This window comes from Symsagittifera roscoffensis, chromosome 5 (genome assembly GCF_963678635.1).
Source record: "Symsagittifera roscoffensis chromosome 5, txSymRosc1.1, whole genome shotgun sequence".
In the NCBI taxonomy this organism is placed as follows: domain Eukaryota; kingdom Metazoa; phylum Xenacoelomorpha; order Acoela; family Convolutidae; genus Symsagittifera; species Symsagittifera roscoffensis.
Genome location: NC_087066.1, coordinates 29,766,824 through 29,790,611, shown reverse-complemented (window position 1 = coordinate 29,790,611; position 23,788 = coordinate 29,766,824). Strand labels below are relative to the sequence as shown.

The 23,788-nt window shown below is 33.9% G+C and overlaps 2 protein-coding genes across 3 annotated transcripts in view; one reads left to right on the top strand and one right to left on the bottom strand.

Moving 5' to 3' along the window:
* On the top strand, positions 1–22,330 carry LOC134846238 (MFS-type transporter SLC18B1-like). Of its 2 annotated transcripts, XM_063863507.1 has the most exons (5): positions 1–470; positions 710–827; positions 20,022–20,152; positions 20,679–21,690; positions 22,090–22,330. In XM_063863507.1, the coding sequence occupies exons 1-5, from the start codon at positions 306–308 to the stop codon at positions 22,245–22,247; spliced, it is 1,584 nt and encodes a 527-aa protein (XP_063719577.1). In that variant the 5' UTR covers positions 1–305; the 3' UTR covers positions 22,248–22,330. The 2 variants fall into 2 exon arrangements, with proteins under 2 accessions (XP_063719577.1, XP_063719578.1); XM_063863508.1 differs by lacking the exons at positions 20,022–20,152; positions 20,679–21,690; positions 22,090–22,330 and adding an exon at positions 5,258–6,590.
* LOC134845598 (cysteine protease ATG4A-like) overlaps positions 1–23,788 on the bottom strand; it is a 245,316-nt gene that overhangs the window by 208,848 nt on the left and 12,680 nt on the right. The window lies entirely within an intron of this gene.

Genomic DNA, 23,788 nt, shown 5'->3' with positions numbered 1-23,788 from the left:
TATAACACTTTCACACAAGCTTAATCTTATATCATCACATTCCGAAGTGTCGTATGATACTCTAAGATCAACTTACTCTGTGACTTTTTGTTCGCAAAGTGGGGCATTTTTGCCTAAACTGTTCATAATTTTGCTGTAAAACCAGACAATTTTTGTAATTATTGAAAGGACGTCTAAGAAAATTTTGAACTTATTTCTCCGGCCGTCAAAAAAATATAGTTTACAGTTAAATTAAAATTCCCGAAAAAAGCAATAATACACTTGCTATTCTAAACAAATTCAACTTACCACTGATTGGTTTAAAAATGTCAAATTTTGGTACCAGTGGACCGTCTGATGACTCATTGGCCTTTCTGGACAAAGGGAAAAACAAAGAGCCGAGACACAGTCTGAAACCCATGCAGAACTCCCGAAGACTTCCGGAACGCCTGGATCCATTTATGAGAGGCGGGGATGGAGATAGATTGGAGGCTCGAATCTTTTCTACAAAACCCAAACCCTTTATATAGAACAAAATACTATGGTTTATCGTATAACAAACTGCTGTTTTCAGATTTAATTTTTCGCCTCAGCTGTGTTCAAATCTTTGATAGAAGTTAAATTCATTGATAAAGCATGCTAGAATGTTGAATAAAATGATGATTTTTCAATCAAAAGTAAGGACTTAGAGACAGAGGGAAGGGGGAGTGTTGAAGAGATCCAAGTGCAGGACATCTCGATGCTGAGACGCAAATTGTCGGTGGTTCTTTGTGCTGCGTCCATTTTCTTCGAGGGCATCAATTTGTCTCTAGCAGGTCCCTTTTTCCCAGACGAGGCCTCCAAAAAAGGTTAGTAAAGGAATGTTCACAGAGATAAATGTTTGCTTACAACTGTTTTCATGGATTTGTGATTCATTTGTTTTAAAGATGGCCACTTTGATTGAAATGGGGCAATTAATAATGGAAATTTGGAACACATTAGGACAAAAACGTTAGAGCCGATTTTGAGATCGGCTCTGGCTTTTTCCAAATTTTTAGTTAGATATGGACTTCCAGGATGAAAAAAAATGTCATGGAAAGAGAATGTTATGGAAACAAGCTCCAAAAAATATTGACCTTTTTTGATGAATTTTCGTCTGCTGATTGTTAGTTTTAAAAAATTTTGTTGCAATGCAACAAAAAACAGTTGAATTATTTTTTTTTAAAGAACAGTTCTTACAGGAAAATTGTTTCCAGGCCGTTTTGCCTACAATGAAAACACCTGCAACCACTCAACATAGCCTTTTATTGGTGTTCAGTTTTTTTGAAAATATTTTACGGGCAAATTCGGGTTTTTTTTGGGTCTTCCCCGCCTGAAAAATGTAAATGAATTCTTTTTTTACAAAAATGGACTGATTTTACTCAGAAATGTAGAAACTTATATCATGAGCTCGAGTCAAAAAAAATGTGAAATAAACAAATTTGCTCGTATCAGAGCAAAAGCCTGAATGTTTCGACTGCCTTTTAAGGTCTATGAAGCAGAAATAACATGAAAAAAATATGTAATAAAATAAAATGAAAAGAAAATGTTTTATGAATATGAGAATTTTTTGAGAAAGTCATCCCCCCAAACGTCATATAAAAATTAAAGTGATAGATTTAGCTCCTAGTAACAAGTAAATAATGGCAAATCAGCTTCCTTCAACCAATTTGGAACAATTTCGATAGCAGCGCGAAATGTATGGCACGTTAATTATCCCAAGTTGGTCAAAATGGCAATCTTTAAACTTTCTAAGCTTTGCAAAAAATGATCAGTGATTTTTTTCAAATTTAAGCTCAGGACAACAATACCTATTGAATGGTTCAAAAAATGTTAAAAATAGCAAGTTAAAAAGTTGAAATTTGTCCGAAGAAAAAAACCACCCCGAGCACAAATATTCCCTTACTTTTGCAACGAGAGTCAGAACAAAAATGCTTTTTGGCAACGCATTTTATTGAAGTTTTTCTGCAGAAAACTGCAAAAAAACTAGTTAGTGGCTAAATCACATAGAAACGCTTCGTATTGACCAGTCCAATATTAATTTCATGCCATTTCTAGTAATGATGATCCATTTGTTATAAGGTTTTTGATCCGGCTTTCCTAAAGGAGGTAACGGAATATGTGTGCTCAGGTGGTTTTTTTTTCTACAGACAAGTTTAGATCAATCAAAAATTTTATCGTCCTGAGCTTAAATTGGAAAAGATATTTTGTCTGTGATCAATTTTTGTAAAGTTATGGGGTTGGAGTTTTGCCATTTTGGCCAAATTGAGATAATTAAAGCGCGATATTTTTGGCGGTGATAACGCGTAAGCGGAAAATTAACCCTTCTGAGAAATCGTTCCAAATTGGTTGAAGGAAGCTTGTTTGACATCATTAATTTATTAGTAGGAGCGAATTCTATCACTTTGTTTTTTTAATATGGAGTGGGGCGCAGGATGGTTTTTACAGAAAACCTCAAAAAATTGTTCTAAAATTTTTTTTGTTACACTCAATTTTCTTTTGTTACTACTGCTCCATAGACCTTAAAAGGCGTTCTGAACTTTCAGTGCTTTGCACTGATACGAGGAGTCTTGTTCATATAAGCGGAATATAACCGAAAATTCACCATATTTGTTTGAAAAGTGCACAATGGTTATGTGTTGTGTGTTCTGTGGCACTATCATAATGAGCATAAGGCGCAGAACAAAACGGCTGGCATCAGATCAAAACCTTGAACGTTCTGTTCCGACTGCTCATTGGCACTCTGATAGAAGAAGGGAAACTGATCTCAGTTTGAAAAATAATAAAAAAAAATATATATTTTTTCAATTTTCTGAAGAAGAAAGTGATACTTTTCGTCTCTGATTGCTAATTAATAAGCTTATTTGCTTCTTTGTAAACCATTCCCTATTAAAATTGACAATGCATAATATAGCCACAAAGCAAGGAGACTAGAGCTTGGTTTTAAAATTTATGTAACTCACCTATAAAAATTGAATGGAAACTTTTTAATCAATTTTATATAAGAAACCACTTTAAAAAGAATTAACTAAAATTTTAGATTGGAAAAATTTGGTTGAAAATGGAAAATAGAAAAGTAAAGAAAATGTTCCTGACGTAAACGTTATAGCCACAAGAAATAAGCATATTGTATGAAATGCAAGCCCAAACTGAGGTTCAATTTCAACGTCAGATTTTGGTTGTAATAAATCAAACTTGAACACTAGTAAAAAATTAATTATTCCTTTTCATTGAAAATACAAAAAGTAAGTATATATTCTAATGTGGAATTAAATAAGCTCGGTGTTTTCTTATATGCTCATTCTCAAGTTTATGGGACGAAACTTTGTCGCATGCTTTTTTCTCTAACGCATTTCTTGCTACCAGAAAAAGTTTGAATACACTCAATCTAAAGCTTTGACCGTTGTAATTCTGAGTTAAACAAAAAATGAAAATTTCATCTGATGTTGAGAGAATTAGCTTTAAAAAAAGCTGGGATCTACATAACAATCTCCGACCCTTTCAAGATTTTTCGACCAATCAGAATGGAGCAAAATCAGCATTCTCAATAGAAAGCTCAGTGCTAATTTACTGTATTTATTTATAGGGGTAGAGATTTTTAAGTGGTACCATGGGTGGGGGGGGGGGGGTGTAGATTGTTAAATAGATCCAAAAGATTCAAAAGTTTTTGGTAAAAAAATTTTCAGTTAATATTTTTTCATTGTAATCATGGCAAATCCCGTTTTTGAACAATGATTTTTGAAAACGACAAACTCAGCAATCAATTTAGGGTCCAAAATGGTACAGCAGCCAACATTTCGTGTTTAATGGTTATTATTTATTGTTTTCCATGGTGAAGTTCTGATTTTTATTGAAAAACTGATTTTATTACAAATGTGCTGTTTGCTAGGTTGAGAGGGTTTTTGGCAGTTTCTGTCCACGGAAAACTCCAAACTTGTGAATTTTATTGCAGAAAAAGTCCGAATATTTCATCGTTTTTTTTTTTTGAAAAAATTGCCAGTTTTGGTCATAATTGCTATAGACCAAAACCAGTCCGTTTTTCTTTTGACTTCTTTAATCATGTAATGGATCGTTTTCCGTCTACTCTGACCTAGCGATGCTTGGTTTTTTTGACACTTGAACCTCTCTACACATGGACTAAACAGCAACACTCCGCTTAAGCATAATTTTTCGACAATTGTTCCGATGTATCAGAGGACCAATTTTAAATTACTTTCTGAAAAACCAAAAAAATTAGAAGCTTCTAATTTTTCACTGATAATTTTTGATTACGAGTTTTCTAACCATCCATCAGTTGTGCAGAAAAAGCGGAAAATTTGAGATGAAAGTTTTTCTTTCTTTTTTATTCGTTGTTGTCTGCAGACTCCTGGCCGCACATGGGCGGACTGCGGGTTGACCTTCGGCCCCTTTTTTCAAAATTTCTGTTTTGTCAACCATGCTCTTAAAATTCATATTCAATAGAGTTAGTCCTTTGAGTTAGACTAACTTTCAGTTTGGCTAAGAAGCAGTATGATTACCCAAGACGCACACGTTGATGAAGCAAGGATCGATGAACACAAACACTATTTCTTACATCTATCATTTCCCAACCACTAGCTGATACACTGGTCACTCTTGTCTTTGTGATCATTTTGTACTAAAAATGACCCCGGCTGTGATTAATTTAAAAAAGATGATAGTAGGATAAATTTTTGTGAACAATTTCTTATTCGTAATAAATGTTGTTGATTATTTTGCACTGGTGACTGTTGAATTGAAACTGGTTTTTTTTTGTGTGCAATAAGCGTTGTCTGCGGCATTGTTTTGTCATTTTTTAGTATTCAATCTGAACACATTTTTTTCTGATATAGTATTCAATCTGAACACCCGGGCTTCAGCTTAACTACTAATCATCTGCAGTAACATTAAAACAGGAAATTTAACTAACTGTCATTATTACCTGATTCTTGATACTGGCTTGCAACAAAATATCACTGATTTTACTGCTTGGAAACTGAATACAAACTCCAAACTGCTGGCGCTAGAACTCTGTCTAACAAAGGCAAAAAATTGAAGTTGGCACCAAATTGTGAAATAAGTCTTGACTAGCCATGCTACACTTAAACGTTCTCACTGACTAATAACTACTAATGTCTCGCACCCCAATTGCCAAAAACTGCACAACTCACTATACTATTTCAAAAAAACTGGCTTGATTACTGAATTGCTCTCTTGTGAAAACTGCTTCAAAATCTGGTATGATTCTCTGGACAATTTTGAGGTCTCAGTCAAATCAACATCGGCTGGGTCATGGCTTCAATGAGCATCAGCAGCGTCATCAGCCTTCTACTTCTCATCAAAATCCTGTCTCCAAAAATGCTCAAATTTTTCTACGTATCTGGATTAGTTTGGGTTGCTGTGGCTACCATGATTTTTGGATACGCTGTTCATTTCACAGATCCACTTCATTACTTCATTGTTAGTCTTGCATGTCAAGTTGTAAGTGGATCTGGCGTGATTGCAATTCAGATCACGTCTTTACCAATCATTTCACGTCTATATCCAGATAAATCAACGTTGATGACGACAATTTTTCACATTGCATTTGGTTTTGGCGAATTATGCGGACCTTTCGTTGGTAATTTTACGATTCCAAATTTGGGTTATCAATGGCCATTTTACGGCTGTGGTGTCATAATTTTTTCAATTGCAATTTTAGTAGCAATTTTGGTTCCATCGAAAGAGACCAATCTTGAGGAAGAATCATCGAACAACAACTCGGAGAAGTTCAGCTTGGTTAAAATGATTTTCAGACCGCGTTTGCTCTTATTTCTGATTCCGGAGTTCTTTCTATTTTCGTCGATGGGCTACAAAGGCGCAGTTTTGACAGTTTATCTTGAACAAAATCTTAATGTCACTCAAAATTACTTGGGCTACATGTTTGTACCGTTTTCACTTGCATTCGTTCTGGCAGCCCCGGTTTTTGGATACATAACAAAACTTGGTCTCGGTTCTTTTCTTCTCGTAGCCGGAGAGGTTTCAGCTGGTCTAATATGGTTTCTACTTTTCTTACCCAAAGTTATTACTAGTTTAGAAAACATTTACTGGGTTCTGTCTTTACAATTCTTGTGCGGAATCGCGCTATCGGCAATTTTGAATCCACATTTTTTGCTAGTTGAAAAAATAGCAATTAAAGAAGGCATTAAAAACCCTGTAGAATTCAAAACTCTGAGCACTTTGTGTTTTACTTTCATTCGTTCGACGAGCACTTCGGTCGGAGCTTTTCTATTCGGAGGGTACATTTATGATGCAATTGGGTTCTACTACACATCAATGATTTACGGGATTATTTTGACTCTTATGGCTGCCTGGGAGTTCATTTACTTGTGGAGAGAAGAGTTTCTGAAGAAGTTGAATTATATTACCTCTAAGTATGATCTGGAAGAATCGGTCGATATCACGTTTTTGAGATAGACTAAAACTTTAAATTGAAAACTTTAAATTTACTCACTGTTTGTCCCGCATATAACCCACAAAAGTTTGTTCTAGCTTCATTATCTGATAACTACTATTGAAATAGAGATGTATTTGAAGTTTGCTGCAATTAAAAATCTTGTGATAAATGTGGTTTCTGTGATTCGCTGAGAATCCATGAAACGCTATCCAGCCTGTCTAAAGCAAAGACCGTTTTTTTTATTTCCACACATTCCTGGAGGAGTTGTTTTGTGCCACTCATGAATTCTGAAATAGATTTGAAGTACACCCGGGTTGACCTCGATACAAGAAAACGCTTGTCATAAGCTTCCATGCATGAGTTTTAAGGAAAAATTGTTTCCATTTATAAAAATTGTATGACAAGCGTTTTTCTTTTTTTTCGGAAATACTTCTGAAAGAGTTTGAAAGCAAAATCAAATGAGCTAACATTGGGTTTCAATTGAATAAGAACATATTGAACAGTAAAATTTTAATTTTTTCTATATGAACAAAATGCTTGTCCAATGGTTTCCAATTATGAAAATTGTATGACAAACATTTTTTTCATACAAAAATTCCAAAACTGAAGAAAGTTTATTCATTACTCAATTTAGTCGCAGAACGAGTTTTATGAACAAGAAAAAGTTTTCCAAAACTTTTTCATGCAAATTTTCATTTTTATAGCCTTGTTCTGGCACAGTCTGTACAGAGTTTTCAATCAAATAATACATTGAAGGTTTTGTGTGTTGGCAGAATTTGTAGTTTTCAGTCTTAAATAATAAAGTATAACCTATTTTTGTCCAAAAAACAGGCCACGATATTCAACCTCTACATTTTTTGAAACAAAGCCCGCATCTACGAAAAGTGAAAACACACCAATTATAAGGGATTCTGTGGACTAAAATGTACGCTTCCCATTTTGTACTCAGAGAAAAAAAATTGAATAGAAAATCGAAAGAAATAGAGTATAGTTCATGATTTTTTTTAAGTTTGAAAATAATTATAACTTCTTTGAAATCAATCAAATGGACTTTTTCCATTTTATTTTTGACGTCGTGCAAAATTTCTGCATTTATTGATTTCTAAAGCAAACTTTCTCAAATTGCAAAATGAATCCGCTAATTTCTACCCTTTAACATTTGCTTCTTTGCTACCTTGCAACCAGACCCCCTCACCCCACCATTTTCCCCATTTGCCCCCATTTGCCCCGACCCCCTCTGAACCGACTCCCCTCCCCCCTGAACAAACCCTACCCCTTGAACTAACACCCACCCTAACCCTCCACCTGAATCACTCCCACCAGAACTAAGCTCCTCGCTCACTGGAGTTATAATCCTTGATACCCCTTCCCTCCACAAGCATTTCAACCGATTGTTTTTCGGTCAATTTTTTGAAATATCAGTTTTCGAAGATTTTGACAAAAAGGCAGTTTTTTTTGGAACGAGAGCCATAATGAAACAGTCCGCTTACTGTCTTACCCCCTCCCAAAGTGTCTAACACAATTCACGAAAATTTTTGAAAGGAATTAAAAAGAGAAGTTGAGTTAAAAAAGAGAGTAAAAAAATTGCGGAGAAAGAAGTTGCAATTGAACAACAAGTAAGCATTTTTAGTTTTAAACGCAGAAAAGTTTTAATGTTTTGAAATTTTAATCTCAATAAAGTGGCAATAACTCAATTATAAAAGAGTTTCATTGTCTTCATCTCTAAAAGTGACAAATAATCGATTATAGCTGATTTGCAACGGGTTTGAATGCTTTATTAAATAAAAGCAATATAATTTTATTCAAACTGATTATAATCGATGATATTTTTGGCTTCTATAGACACTGACAATATAACTCAAACTTAATCGAAGTTTATCTATGGAAAAACTCGTAGCCACATACAAAAATTACAATTTTTTGTCATTATTTTCAGTGAAATTCAATTTTATCTTTTTGGCATCTAGCAATATGAAGTTTCATCTGCGGTTTCAATTCCTTTTAACCGGTTGGTTTTCTCACGCGAGAAATGTTTCGCTTATTTTGTGCAATGCGAAATAGAAATACAAAGCGAAAAAATACATGGAAAAAAGCTTGTTATACAATTCCATTGTATGGAAAAAATGCATATCATACAATTCCATTGTATGGAAAAAATGCCTATCATGAGATTTTCAGACAATTGTTTTATTCCATGGTATTTTATGCTAAGCATTTTTTCCTTAGAATGAATTGTATGATAGGTTTTTTTGTCAACGCGGTCAGTGGACTGTTCCAACAACAAAATGGGAATGAATTTTGAGTTCAGGTGTTTGTTTCCCGCTCAAAACCAGATTTTATAATAAAAAAATTCATTCAAAAAAATTGGGGCCGAGAAGCAAGAGTTTGCTTTTCAGAAATTTTGCTTTTCAGAACAAATTAAAGTGAAGAGCGAGAGTCGAGTGACGAATCAAAGCAAGTTATTAATAAGATATTTTTTTTAGTTTAACTCATTTATTATCTGGTTCTTGAAGCTCGCGAAGTCCTCTCAAACCTGCAGTTTTTTTTTGTGTACGGTGCGTGTGAAAATTACTATGAATGGAGAATTCCGCTTCTGCGCTACTTGCACAGCAACCGAACATTGTTGTTTTTTGTTCGTACTTCAGCTCACATATTTATAGTCTGAAGCTGGCAAATCTTTCTCGACCCAGAAACAGCTCACAGTGGTCTACAAGAAGGCAAAAAAATCAGTTAATTCTCTAATGTTTGATTACAAACATGAACTTAACAAAAAAAGGTGCCAGTCAAAATTAGTTTAAGTCATCAGATCATTAAAAATTGGTGTAAGGTTTGATCGCTATCGCCTTCTCTTTCAGTATTAGCATTAATGAGACCAGTCACTAAGCTGACATGTTATGGAATACTATCAAAAGCAACAAGGGGGTGTTATCATTTCAACAATAAGGGGGTGTTTTTTTCGAATTAATTTTAGAAATGAGAAGGAGTTCTGTGGCCTACTTTGAATTGATTTCACAGTATCTCCAGTGTGTCTTCACTTTATAACTTTTAGAATTTAATTGCACTCTCTTTAATTCTCATTTTGAATCATATTTCGAATCTCAAAATTGCAGGTTTAGTCATCTTTGAGCAGTTTGATAATTTAATAATTTAAATGCGAGTTGATGTGCAAGCAACCCAACAACTTGCAAAAATAATATTTAAAGTGCTTCTTATTTCAATGCTGATTAAAAAAAATTTTGTATTTTCATTTGCAATGATTTTTTCTAACTGACACAACCAAGTTCAATAAATACACTTGTAAAAGTCGAAAATGAGACAGGCGGGTAAGCTGAAGCAAAATCAATGTGAGATCTTTGAGATTTCAAGTGTTAGCTCTTTATGGAACCCATCAGCTTCAAAGAACGCCAAACACAAATTACAATTCTGAAATTTGCCAAACCAGAATAATTTATACAAGGTTATCATGATTATTGAATCTTCTAATTTATATTGTCCTTTTTAATTTTTAATTACTTTCTTTTTCGATGCTATCCCGACAAATTTCATTCAAAACTCAAAATTACACGCAAAACTTTTATGAGGTCTTTGAATCTGTGTACTGAGCTAACAACAGCAGAACAAATTTCAACATCTAAAATGGCCATTTAGCATTTTTTTTTCTGAATTTTTATCCTTTAGTGATAAACTGCTCTTAATTTCAAATTTGATATTCAGTTGATTTGCAAACGCATGTGTATCAATTTCATGTGAGCACATTACCCTAAATCAATTTGTTAATAGACAAACTTTGAAAACCATTGTAGCCAAATCAATTGATACAAAATTTGATATCACCCAAAAAAAATAAAATTGCCGAAAAATTGCATTCAGCTCAAACAATTCTACAAAATGCCAAATTCTCGAAACTAATTAACCTACTGGCAGGACAGAGAAGTATTAAACCCCGAAAGTTAGGCAGGAGTGGTCTGATGCGACTAAAAAATTAGGCCATATCTATTTAAAAGTTTCTAAATCCAATCAAACCGACAAGATGATAAGAAACTTAAAATTTTGTCAAATCAAACAAAAACGGCATTTTTCGGCATTTCATCCGAGCGGTACAAAAAGTTCAAGATATACGTTTCGTTTAATCTGATCTTCCAAAACAGATGCCTTTTTTTACAATTTTTCATGGTTGTTGAATTTTCTAAATTTTTCCCGCGGCATAAAAAGTAGAGCAAGCTCATCACCTTTAGAAAAAACCAATTTTAGCTTAGAAAATTGTTTTCCTTGTGTACTTTGCAAGGATGTTTCCTCAGCAAGAACACTTTTCAAACTAATTTTGATAAATTAGTTTTTATTCTCCTTCATAAAAAGAATTTCTCCAAGTTTAACCCGTCTAGTTCCTCACAAACAATAGTTACAGCTGTTATGTGTCAAGATTTTACTCTTATATCTTAAATTGCAGTGAAAAAGACAGAAAGTTGAAAAAAAATTTGTTTGTTTTTGAAAGAAAAATGCATCTTTTACGTCCGGTAATTAGAGTATTTTTTAAATCTCAATTCCTTGTTTTTTGGTCCTAGACCTTTTTTCCAACACTTTTGTAAGGCCTCAGTGACGCTACGATTTATTTGAAGTGATAGCAAGCTCAAGATAAACCTGCTATCACTTCAAACAAATCGAATAAATTAAAATAGACTGCTCTTGTGATATATGGGGCTAAATTTATAAGTTTGGTTTTAAATATTTGAGCTGGTTGTTGTAGGTCACTTAAAACAATTGGTTTCTTTCAATAGCTGAAAATTTTTGCTGACAATAAAAAGCTTGGTTTTCCAGCTCTACGGACCGAAAAAGATGCATTTGTTGTCAAAACAAAATTTTCATTGAAAGACTATTGAAATTGAGGGTTAAAAAGAACGACTAAACGAAAATTATCGGGTAAATAGAAAAAAAATATTTTGATACACGCTTTAAAGAGAATCCAAAATTACACAACATTTTCCCCTAATCAAAAGTGCTAGTAATTATGTGTTGTTTTTTCTAAAACTCTGATTTTACGAATTAATAATGAAAAAAATTTAGAAAATTATGTGGCCTACATGGGGTTTTTTCACGGTTTTTCAAGCATATCAAGCACTGCTACAAGAATATCATTTTGGGGCCAAATTGTGCACTGGGTAGGCGCGCAATTTTGTGTCTTTATGTTCCTGGATTCCAGAGACAAGTCTCAGAACATGTTCCAAAATGTAAGTGGATTCCACTTACAAAATTTCAGTGGATTCCGCGTACAAATACCTGTAACGTAAATTTTGTCGACATATTGATTTTGTTGCGGATTCCGCATCGAGTAAATATAGGTAGTTCTTCCGAGTTCCGCAAATGTAAGCGAATTCCGCAAATGTAAGTGGATTTTGCAAATTTATGCGGATTCCGCTTAAAATTTGAGGATTTCGCTTAAATTTGCGGATTCAATTACAGTTGCGGATACCGCGACAGCTTATTTTTACTTAACACATAAATTTTTATTTGTTCTTGGATTCCACAAACATGTTCCGGATTCCACACATTTTAATGCGGTTTCTGCAAAGTTGTCTGTTTTTGGAGCAATTTTGAGCAATACAGTTTTCTTGCTATTTGTCCGAGGAATCCAAAACAGCTAAGAAAATCAAAGAAAAATAACAATTTTGCGGATTCCGGGACCAATCTGATTTTTGCTTGTTGCGGAATTCGCTTACAATTCACAAAATGTACAGTTTGGCCTCGTAATGATCGTGCATGATGGCAATTTATTTTCTAAACAGTATTTGAACTATAAAAATGCACTCCAAACAACATATTTTGTTTCATTTTTAATCTTAATACTACAAACCTGATAATTTCTAGCGCTATTTTCATTTTGTATACTTTGTAAGCAAAGATTACAAAAAATTTTAAAAATCCAGATTTTTTTATTTACTTTTTAAATTTTCAGTGCTACTGCAGCTCCCATTTTAAAAACAGTCTTGAATTATATTTCCATCCGCGTTATTTTTATGGAACTACTCTACCTTAATCAATTAGTTTCTACAGACATACTTATTCAGTATGAGAACTAAACTCTACAAAAATTCAAACTTTTAGCATTTAATGGAACCCATCAGTTGAAAAAGTTTCAAAAAGGAACCCATAAGTTTTAAAAGGAATACAACAATATTTTTGAGTTTACTCTTTGAAACTAAAACATAAACATGTTAACTGGATCAATAAAAATAATAGCATCACAAACCTGCCGTAAATGATTAAAAACTAAATATTTGATAAAAAGTGCTTTAATTATGAATTGATGTTTCTATATTAGGCATTAGCTCTACCCCAGAAACATATGGTGGTTACACTCATTGATATGAAAGTGAATCATTTAGGGTTTATTTTTATTTAAATCAAATACAACGATATTTTCGAGTTTTTTCTTTGAAACTGAAAAAAATATCCCGTTAACTGGATCAGTGAAGATAATACTAACTTGATGTTTCACAAATAAATCTGCAAATATTTGCTTGCTCTACAAAAAACTAGCAGTTTAAGGCTAGCTAGTGTGTTTTTTTGCAATTTTGCTTAAAGTACAAATTTAATATCGCTTTCAGTACCCCAAAAAAGTTTGATTCGGTTTTTTTTCTGGCATGTCTTCATCCAGCTACCTTTCTACCAAAATTTGCTTCCTCTTAAAATTTTCATTTGACTTATTGTTCTGCTTACTTACTTTTTTCAAAACTTATTTTTGCGGCTTTAGCCAATGTTTAATGGGCATTAGGATCAATACAAAGAGCCATACATGAATAAATTCAAAGGGTCTGAACAAGATCGACATTATCAGGGAAAAGCCCCGAAAATTCCAGCTGTCCCTTAGGATGTTTGATGTGAACAAAGATTTAATTTTTGAACAATATACAGTTTTTCATAGGGAAGCGAAGCTGGTCTTCGAATCTTTTGCACTACAATTGCGTGCTTCCAAATAGTCAGTGAGATGGAAATAACAAAGTAAAAAAAACTTGAAAAAATCTACAATATTTTGGAAGTGCGAAAAATTCAATCTAAAAAAAACAGGCGAGAAACAAAATCACTATCTTTAAGCAAGTTTTTATTATTTTCAGAGAGTCCATTGAATCATTAACACGTGATTAGAACTCAACTGATCCAAAACCAAAAAAAGTCAAGGAAATTGTGTCAAAAAAAATTGACCGTTTTTTTGGAAATACGAAAAATTGAATCTCAGACCGAAAACTTAACTACTATTATTAAACTAGCTTATAGTATTTACCAAGCGTTCACAAATTCTGAAAACAAGAAATGGCAAAGAAAATTGTTGTCATAAAAAATTGAGAGAATAAATAGTTTGAATTTTCATTATTGATAATACCTTATCAAACTGATTTTATTTTGAACTTAAGCCGATGCAAATTAAGTTCACTTAGCCAAAAAATCAAAAGCCGAACTTATTTGGGCGGGAAAAAATTTCTAAGCAAAAAAAATTGAAGAAAAACGGAAAACATACCTGCCAGCTGTAGTATAATTAAAGACTACAAAGAATAATCAACGAACTCCAACGAAAATCCAACCGGAACTTGAACCCCTACCCATAAGTTGCTAAAGTAACTGCATTACCTCCAGGCTAAGAGCGCTGGAGACTGCAGCTTGCTATGTTTTGATGATAAAGCAACACCAATTTCAGTTACAAATGTGAAGAAATGTTGCTTACGGGAAACAAAGTTTAGTTACCATTAAAAAGCACTTGCTCCACAATGTTAAAATAAACCACAATGTTTTTGCATCTATTATCACATGTTAAAATAAACCACAATGTTTTTGCATCTATTATCACATTCATGTTCGGATCAACTGAGTGCGTCAGCTCAATTTGAAATACATCTCAGGTAGATTTTGGTATGCGCTGGGATTTTAGAAAATTTCAGGCGCTTCTATTATCTCAGTTTTTCCAAAAAATTGTCACTTTCAAACTTTCACTGTTTTGTTAAAAAATCAAAAAAGAAATGTTTTTTTTTTCCAAAAAATTTAATCAATTTTTTTTTATGATAGAAATATTTTTTAAACATCAATGTTTGATCGATGATAGAAAAAATTCTTTTTTTTTCAAGATTTTTTAAGTTAAAAGTCAACGACTTGAATGAAAAATTAAAGCCAAGTTTAAATTTTTTGTCACTTTCTTCAAAAAAAATGAAAAAAGCTGAAACAATACATAGAAAAAAAGAACAAATTGTTTTAGTGATAAAAAATGAAAAAAGCCCCCAAAAAATACAACCAAACAATTTCTGAACATTGTCTCGAACAAAATCTTACATTCGAAACGAGAGGTTCAAAAACTTCCTACTGTTTAAAGTGAACCTATAAATCATTTCAGATAAAATTATATGAGAACTGAAAACTGACATGTTTAGTTTGTTCTATTAAAAATTCCTCAAAATAAAAAACGCTAGTTAATTACAACAATTAATTGAATATTGATGTTGAAAATGATAGTTTTTCTACTATGAAAGAGCCAACAACGAGTTGAGCTCTTTCCGCAGAACTGCTGTTGTGCCAAGAATAAACATTAGACTTTTAAAAGCAATGTGTGGCTCTTGCGTTGAATTGCAAAAAATTGAACTTTGCACTTATTACTTAATACATTGTTCAAAAACATTCAAAAAGTACGTGGTAGTTGAAGCCAGTTTGAGATATCAAATTTTTTTGTAGTTCAAAAGAACATATTTGATGCCACGCTCCGAACTTTTAAAAAAATTCGGCGCGACGGCTCGAAAGGGTTTTTGAAAGTTTATAATTATGCTGCCGTAAATAGTCAAACTTTTTTTTGTCAAAATTGCTATAGTTTTGGATTGAATTTTTTCTATAGGTATTACATTCTTGCCAATAAATTGTGATGTTTACACTTATTGTTAATGAAAAATAGTTATTTACGGTTTGAATTTGCTTAAGCTGAGGAGAAAATTTTTTTTGTTCGCTTGAAAAACATAGCTGCTGAAAAACTTGAAGAAATATAGCTTTCAAAAGTTTCATTTTTGGCGCTTCCCTATTTCAGTTGACGTTAGGCTCAATAATAAAAACAGTACATCAATATTTTTCAAGGTTTACAAGATCTACCTATCGAAACAAGGCTTTGAAAATTCCGACTGTGATTTGATTTTTGATGCTAGCAAAGTGAATTTTGAACTAAAGATAGTTTAAAAAAAACAATCATACTTCTTTTGTTGAACATCTCCTCCTGCGCCCCAATAAAAAGATAGTTCAATTACCTTTGCATCTATTTTTACACTGTATGGATTAAATTACGTGCCTTACTTCAGTTTGAAGTACTATTGAGGTAGGTTAATCGGATTGGTGTTTTTTGCTTTGCGCTGGAAAAATTAGAAAATTCACGCGTTTTTTTAACTCAATTTGTTCAAAGTAATCGCATATTCAAAAATTTTTTATTTCAATAAAAAACTTTTTTCGAAATTGTGCTCAATAAAATTTCGATGATTGAAAAAGTTTCTTTTTTCTCAAAAATGTTAAACTTGGAGTCAAAAATAACCTGAAAAAACCAAAAAGGCCTGAAATGTCTTGTCATTTTCTTCATTATTTGAAGAAAATAGCTGGGAGTAAAATTATATAGGAAAAAGAGACAAACAAATGGACAAGTTACCCTAAAAACAAAGGAAAAATTAAAAACATTTTCAAACAATGGCTGAACATGTTGTTGAACAAAAACTGATATCGAAAAGAGAGATCCACCAACTTCGCACCGTTCAGAAAGAAATTACAAACCATTTCTGATCGAAATCTATTACTAGCTTAGAATTGACAAATTTATGCTTTTTTCTGAAAAAGACTTCAACCTAAAATCAAGAAAATTAAAAATATTCACAAAAATTAAACAATACTCAACCAAATAATTAAGATAGCGATAAAAAGGAGCTGTTGAGCTATTTACAGAGATAACTTGTGACGCCATGTCTAAATATTTGACTTTAAGAAGCGATGAGTGGCTCCTTTTGATTGCGAAAAAAGGAATTTTGCTTTCATTACTAACAGAAGTTATTCAAGCTCTTTCAAAACTGTAAGTTGAAGTTTACAATCGTCTGAGCATGTCAAGTCTCCTATGTGTGCTAATGATTTATTTTTGGCGCCCAAGGTCTGAACATGCCAAAGCTTCAACCCAACGCCCCAACCCAATTTGCAGTGTTTCTGTGGTAGATTAATGGGAATCGTGGTATTTGCTACGCGCTAGAAAATGTGGAAGTTTCACGCACTTTTGCTATCCTAGTATGTCAAAAGTAGTCCCAACTTCAAACTTCTACTATTTCATTAGAATATCACAGATGAAATGGGTTCTTTTTTTAATTTGGGCTCAAAAAGCATCAATTTTTTTTCGATGAAACAAAATATAAATTTTTTCAAAATGCTTAATTTGAAAATTGAAGTTGGCCTGAATAAAAGGTTCCCCCCTTTATAACTCTAAACAACTTAACACCCTACAATTTCACTCCCTACTTTTTGTTGCCTTAGCAATATAACATCACTACATTTTAAAACAATTTCTATGAGTTAACACCGTTTTAATCCAAAATGAAAAGAAAACTTACTTCAAAGGGGATTTCGGTAATCATCAAAAAATTAAACGAGAAAAATTTTTGCCATTTAAAGCCAGACAAATTCGCGCTACTTAATTCGCGTAAATTTTGAACACAAATGACCTGGCAAATGATTTCAATGAAACGTTTCAAACCAAAATGAAATGGCCTTGCCAATATTTTCAATGAATCATTGCAAAATGAACCAAAAACAAGCAATAGGTCAATGAACTTCAAAAGCCCGCAAATAATTAGACGTCCTTTGACTAATATGGCCTAACTTTCAAGACATTTTTAGCCGGTATAGAAATTAAAAAAAGGTTTAACCAATGCCAAAAGCCTTGAAATCATTATTTTTTAGAATCATTCTCGAACTTAAACTTATGACCTGATCGCTTTGTCAGCTTTTTTTGAACTGTTGGAACATAAACGCCTAGCATCCCGAAAATAAGGGCGATTGTCCTGGGATTAAATTGCTAAGGCACGAGTCATGTTCTTGCGTTTAGTTACGTTTCCGGGAGTCTGCAAGGAAACGTCTTTTCAAAAAAAGCTGACAAAAATTTCAGTAGGATTAAAGTTTGAACTTTAATAAAACGAAAGAATAAACAAAAATGAAACAAAATTTACAATGGTTTAACACAAACTAGATAACGCTCTGAAAAAGTACAGATCGGTTTTGTCTTCGTAAACGGACATTATGTTTTGTACTCTTTCATTTAAAACTCGATACTTTTTCTTTTTTGTGAATTTATGGCCACTTGATGCATCAAAAAAGTTGAGTTTTTGTACGGAAGCGTATTTTTATAGGCTGCCCACTACTTTCCACATATTTGGGTGGGCTCCGCTGAAATATGATTGAATCCCGAAATGCCATCCCTCGACAGCATATGTTGTTCGAGCAATCCCCATCACGGCCGCATCTCGCTGGCTCCAAATGGAGGGTGGGAATGAAACTTCACGGTTTGGCACCAAGCTTTTTATATAAGTAGAGCCGAAGTACAGACACAACTTGTCAATTTTCTCAATTTTCTCGGGTTCTAAACAATTTCTGTCGCATACATTTCTGAATTTCCTGAACGATCATGTCATAGGAATCGCCGATCTTTTTTTCGAATGCAAGGGATGGCAGCATTTTCAAAGCCAGCGCTAAATCGTGATTCGTTTCGTAGGTCACTTTCAGACCCAATTCATTAATTTTTCTCATGTAACTCTGGGAGAGATGGAAAAAACAACCCGATAAATGTGCTTCGGGGAATGTTTTTTGGAAGGACTGAAGAAAAGCTGGCTCAAAATCTAACAAAATTTTTTCAGGCCGGAAGTTGGGTGCTAAATCAATTAACGCCTGCAAGAAGCGATTGTAGGTTTTTTCGGTTTTGTTAGGAAGGAAGGCGTAAATGGAAGCTGGCGCAATGCCAGATACGCTAACATGAATTGAATATAGCTGATAGAACATTTTTGGATTAATTCTAAAAGTTCCATCAGCTAACCAGAAAGATGACTTCTCCAGATCTCTCAGCATTTCGGGGTCGCCACACAATATGATTCGCTCATGATCATTTGATCCACTATCATACCGGATAAAATTTTCAAAATTTTCAGGGATCTCGAAATTTTGCGCAACGGGGATGGGCGGCATATTAGCGTTCGGATCAGCCTGTCTTTACTTGGGAGGGCAAACTGAGTGGCCAAATCGTTTGTAATTGGCAAAACCGCTCTAGCAACTGCAACAGTCGGGATAAATCTCTCGCTGAGATCTTTTATATGCTTCATGACATTTCGGGCCTCCAATTTTTCCGCTGAAATATCGTGGTTTAGCGAAATGTCTAATTGAAAATAAATTACAAACTTGTAGATAAGAATCTTAAGTAAATTAGGAAGCCTCCTTTTAGCATGTATAACTAAGATAAACCAAGTTTTTCATTGTGGTGCGTGTGTTAATTGCAGGAGTAACTTTAGTGTGATAAGAGTTAATATAAGGAATTCATACAGCATTAATTTTAATAGTGAGATGACTAGGTGTTAAAATGTACTGTGTTAAACTGGAAAATAGGAGTTATATTGTTGTCGATTTAATTTGTTTAGTAGTGATTGTATGTCATTAAATTGTAGGACACTGAATAAAAAACCACGCGAAGCTTTAACTTTATATAACAGTTTAATTTCAAAACTTGAATCCGAGTTTGATGGATGAAATAATACATAGAAAAAAGAAAATACGTTTTTTTGTATCGTTTCATTGAATGAAAGAGAAAAGTAAATGGAAAAAATAACCTGAAGTTAAAAACCTCGACTCAAAAACAATTTGAATCAAGTCTGAAAAAGTCTCTAAAAAGAATTGACTTCGAAACGCAGAGTGAAACTTACAAATCATTTCAGATAAAAAAATGTGAAGAGCTGAAAATTGGCAAGTTTAATTTTTTCTGAAAAAGGCCTCAATTTAGAATCAAAAAATATATACTCATTTGAAACAACTAATTAATACTCAAATATTAATGTTAGACTTGACAATTTATCCACAGAGAAAGAACCAAAAATGAGCTGTTGAGCTCATTACGAAGACCGCTGCTAACCATTTCTAAAAATTAGACCATTAGAAGCAATGGGTATGGGTCTTTTTTGAATAGCAAAAAGTGAACTTTACTCAAATTAATTACATAAATTGTCCAAGCAGCTTCAAAAATGTACGTGCTAGCTTCAAATTTCCCCGGAGTGAACAAATATCGTTCGTGCTCAATGCCTGAACATACCGAAACTTAGGCGCCACGTCCCCAATGGATTCTCCTCGATTACCAAGACTTGATCATTCAAAATCTGGTCGAGAACCCGTAATTTAGGCTCTCAAGGGTCTGAAAAGACTTTGGTCATCGTGCTCTGAAAATGAAATCACCACCGCGACGTGGGATTGATGCAAGCTGATATCTAACTCTAAGAATATCTAAGATGTTGAAGCATTAATGAAATGTGCATATAATAAAATTAAGAAGTACAATGGAAAAACATCTGTTTAGGTCTCGATCAAGTTCAGGTAGGGTGGGTCACAGCCTCCTCGGACATCAGCAGTCTTCTGTCCGCATTCGCCATCGGAAGTATCGTGTGTCAGAAGAACCTCAAGTTCTTCAATATCATCGGAATGCTCTGGGTACCATTCTAAATTTTGAAAGTATATCACATCAAATTAAGGCAGATTTGAGCTTGTGCATTCAAACACAAAAAAGTAGTTTTCTATGTTGAATACGAAATGCACCAAACAGAAACTATGATTTCATTTGGAAACCAGGATAGCCGATAAAAAAAGAAAACTATCAATGTTTTTTGACTTATTCTTTCTGAAAAGAGGGTATGGGATACTATTGAAAACTTCACGAACTAGTTAATTCAGATTAGTTAACAATTTTTTTTAAATTGCACTCAAAAAACAAAAGTTTGTCTGAAAATCAATTTTTAACCAAAATTGACCTTCTACGATCTTTGTTTCAATTAGGCAAAGTTGGCTGAAAAAAAATCACATCTTATGCCATAATTAATCTCTAAATCGTGAAGTAATCGGAACAAAAATTGAGAAATTTGAAAACTTTTTTATTCTAGGAAGCATTGCACTGACTCCCAATTAATAAACTGCAGTCAATCTAAGTTTTTTATTACAAGGATATCGTTTTGCATTTTAGGTATCAGTATCCATTGCACTTTTCGGCTGGGGTTCCAATTGCGACAACGGAACCCAGTTTTACATCATCTGCCTGGCCTGTAAGGTCATCAATGGAGTGGGCACATCACTGATTCAAAACACGGTAGTCCCCCTGAGCGTCAGGATGTTTCCCGACAGCTCGAGTTCAGTTACAGCGGTTATTCACACCGCCTTTGGCCTCGGTTTATTATGCGGGCCGCTTTTAGGCAGCGTTTTGTTACCAATTTCAAATTATGAAACCCCTTTTATACTAACTGGTTTAGCTGAAGGTATTACTTGCATATTGTCGATATTTTTGGTTCCCACAAATGTAAAACAGACAAGTTTTGTGAAACCAAAAGTTAGTAACTCTGAATTTTTGAAATTCTTTTTTCAGCCAAGAGTTTTATTATTTATAATTCCTGAAATGTTTCTGTTTTCAACTATGGGATTTCGAGACAGTTCGTTTGCGGATTATTTAAAGACCAATTTGAATGTCTCTAAAAATAACGTAGGCTACGCTTTTCTACCCTTTTCAATGGCTTACGTTGTAGCGGCACCGATATTTGGAGTTCTTGTCAAACGAGGCTTGGGTGTTTTCGTACTGATATTTGGCCAAGTTGTTATTGTCATGGCTTTTTTTGCCTTCTACGTTCCCAGTTTTGAGGATTCGGTTGAAAATGTACTGTATGTATTACCAATGCTGTTCGTATTTGGAGTAAGTGTATCTTCAATTTTCAACCCGCATTACCTGGTTTTGGAGCAGATAGCCCTCAAAAAAGGGTATGACAACCCGGGTCAAATCAAGACTCTTGGCGCTTCGTGTTACAATCTAATGGCAGCGACCAGTCGCTCGGTGGGTGCGTTTGTGTTCGGAGGGTATCTAAACGAAGCGTTTCAGTTTTACAACACCTGTTTGATATACACGTGTGTTTTGGTTGTAAGCGCAGTTTGGCAGATTGTCTACTTGGTTAAGGAGGGATACATAAGAAGGGTTTTCTATCATGCTGCAGGTATACAATTCAGTGAATTGTCCTCCATAATTAACATAAATTGACCTCCAAAACAGCTATTTTCTGCAAAAACTACCATAATTTCTTTTGAAATTCATCAAAAAGTATTACATTTTTGCCCGATACCGCCAGTATACTTCATTTAAATTTTATTGAAGACCATTATTCATTATACACGCAATATTTTACACAACCTTGATTCTACAGACTGCCTAATTTACACAACTATCAGCCATTTGTACTTCCGAACAATTTCTTACTAAGAATCAAAATTATCGTATCAAAATTTGTGTGCTGCTTCTGTCGCAAATCAATTGTTTTGATTGTATATTTAATGAAAAAAAAACAATTATTAAGTAACGAGTTCCCATCGGCCAATTCACACACCCGTGCTAACAGAGGCGGACACTCTCTCGAAATTGGACTGGTCCGATCAACTCGAGTTGACCAGCAGTGGCAAGACATCAGGCAGTCACTGCTCCGCCAGACCCCCCAAATCAAGAACAGAGACACTTCTCAGCATATACAAGTCAACCGACCCAGTGCTAGCTTTTTAGAACTAAACTAAATCTAACAAAAGTGCTTTTTTGTTCCGATTATCCAGTCAGGAGTGGGAAAGAACTTTGGACCAGGTTTTTTTTTCCACGCGCAACCCGTTCTTTCTGTCGCGATTTGGATTTCCGTAAAAAATGAAAAATTTTCTCAGTGTCGAAAAAAGCTGGTCTGAATTGTTCCATTTTTTCAAACTCTTTTCTACGAAGAAATGGAACCGACGAGAGAATGAAATAACTATTCCCTTTTACATAAGTTTTAACGCGGTTGAAGCTATAGTAATTCCATTGAATACCCTCCCTTGGCTTACAACAACAGGGAAAAAACTGCAGAAAAAATGTTTCGAAAGTTTCAATTTAAAAAGTATGTTTTTTTATTGTTTTTACTTAACTTCCTGTGGTCGGAACTTAGCAAACAACTTTTCTTTCTCTTATTTTAGTTTTACACTACGAGACCAAACTGTCCGCTGGATAGGCGCGCATTTTTGTGTCTGTATGTTCCTGGATTGCAGAGACAAGTCTTTAAATATGTTGAAATTTTGTCGGAACAATCAAAGAGGGAGAAAGAACAAAAAAAGCGTCTTTGTTGCGGAATCCATCTATAATTCACAAAATGCACAGTTTGGACTCGGAATATAGAGTTAATCTAATCATGTAGAAAATGTGTTCAAAACTTTTGTCTGACATATCTCATTTTAAATCATATTTTTTCTGGATACTGTAAATTTAATTTGTTTTTTTTTCTACATTTAAACTGAAGGCAATCTGTCTAATTCACTTTTTATCCAAATACTCTGCGAGTGATAAGAATTTTTTGAAGTACAATTTAAGACTTTTGCTGAGTAGTTTAGGAAATAGCTGTAGTAACAAACTTTACGACTTTCGATTGATGGAAATAAGGGGCTGTTCTCATGCGCGAAGGACAGAATGTTCGAAAATATTAAACTAATCAAGGACTTTCAAAGTGTCCAAAACTGATAGCTTTTATTGTCCGTTTCCTTCGATTTTCTGAAAAACCAATTCCGATAGGCCAACAACATTTTCGTTCATTCGAGCCTTCGTTTATACGAACCATGAGTGCTTCAACCGGAAATAAAGAACAAAACACTATCCAAGACCAAAAGTATTATGAGTATGTCTCATCACAATTCAAACTTCGTTGACAATCGCTAGTATTGGAAAAAACTGGTAAAACACAAAAGTGTTGCCGGAGCCATAGCTTGGTTTTGCTTTGTAACTTCAGTCCCCATTTAATTTATCCGGGCGGGACAAAAAGACTTGAAAGAGATTCTCCAATCGGCTAGAAAAACAACAAAAATTGAACCTGACTACAATTGCGTGGTAAAATGAACGTGCTGTATGTTTGCAAAATTCGGGCCAATAAACCTACCAAAAACACGGATCCTTTTTTTCAATCACAACTTCATCTAAATTATCGGTTCAATTACTGCCAAAACTTTATAAAATTGAGCTTGTTTTTAACGCAACAAAAATTAGCAAGGACATAATGTTTGCTAAAACATTTTTGTTAAGATGCTACAAAAAGC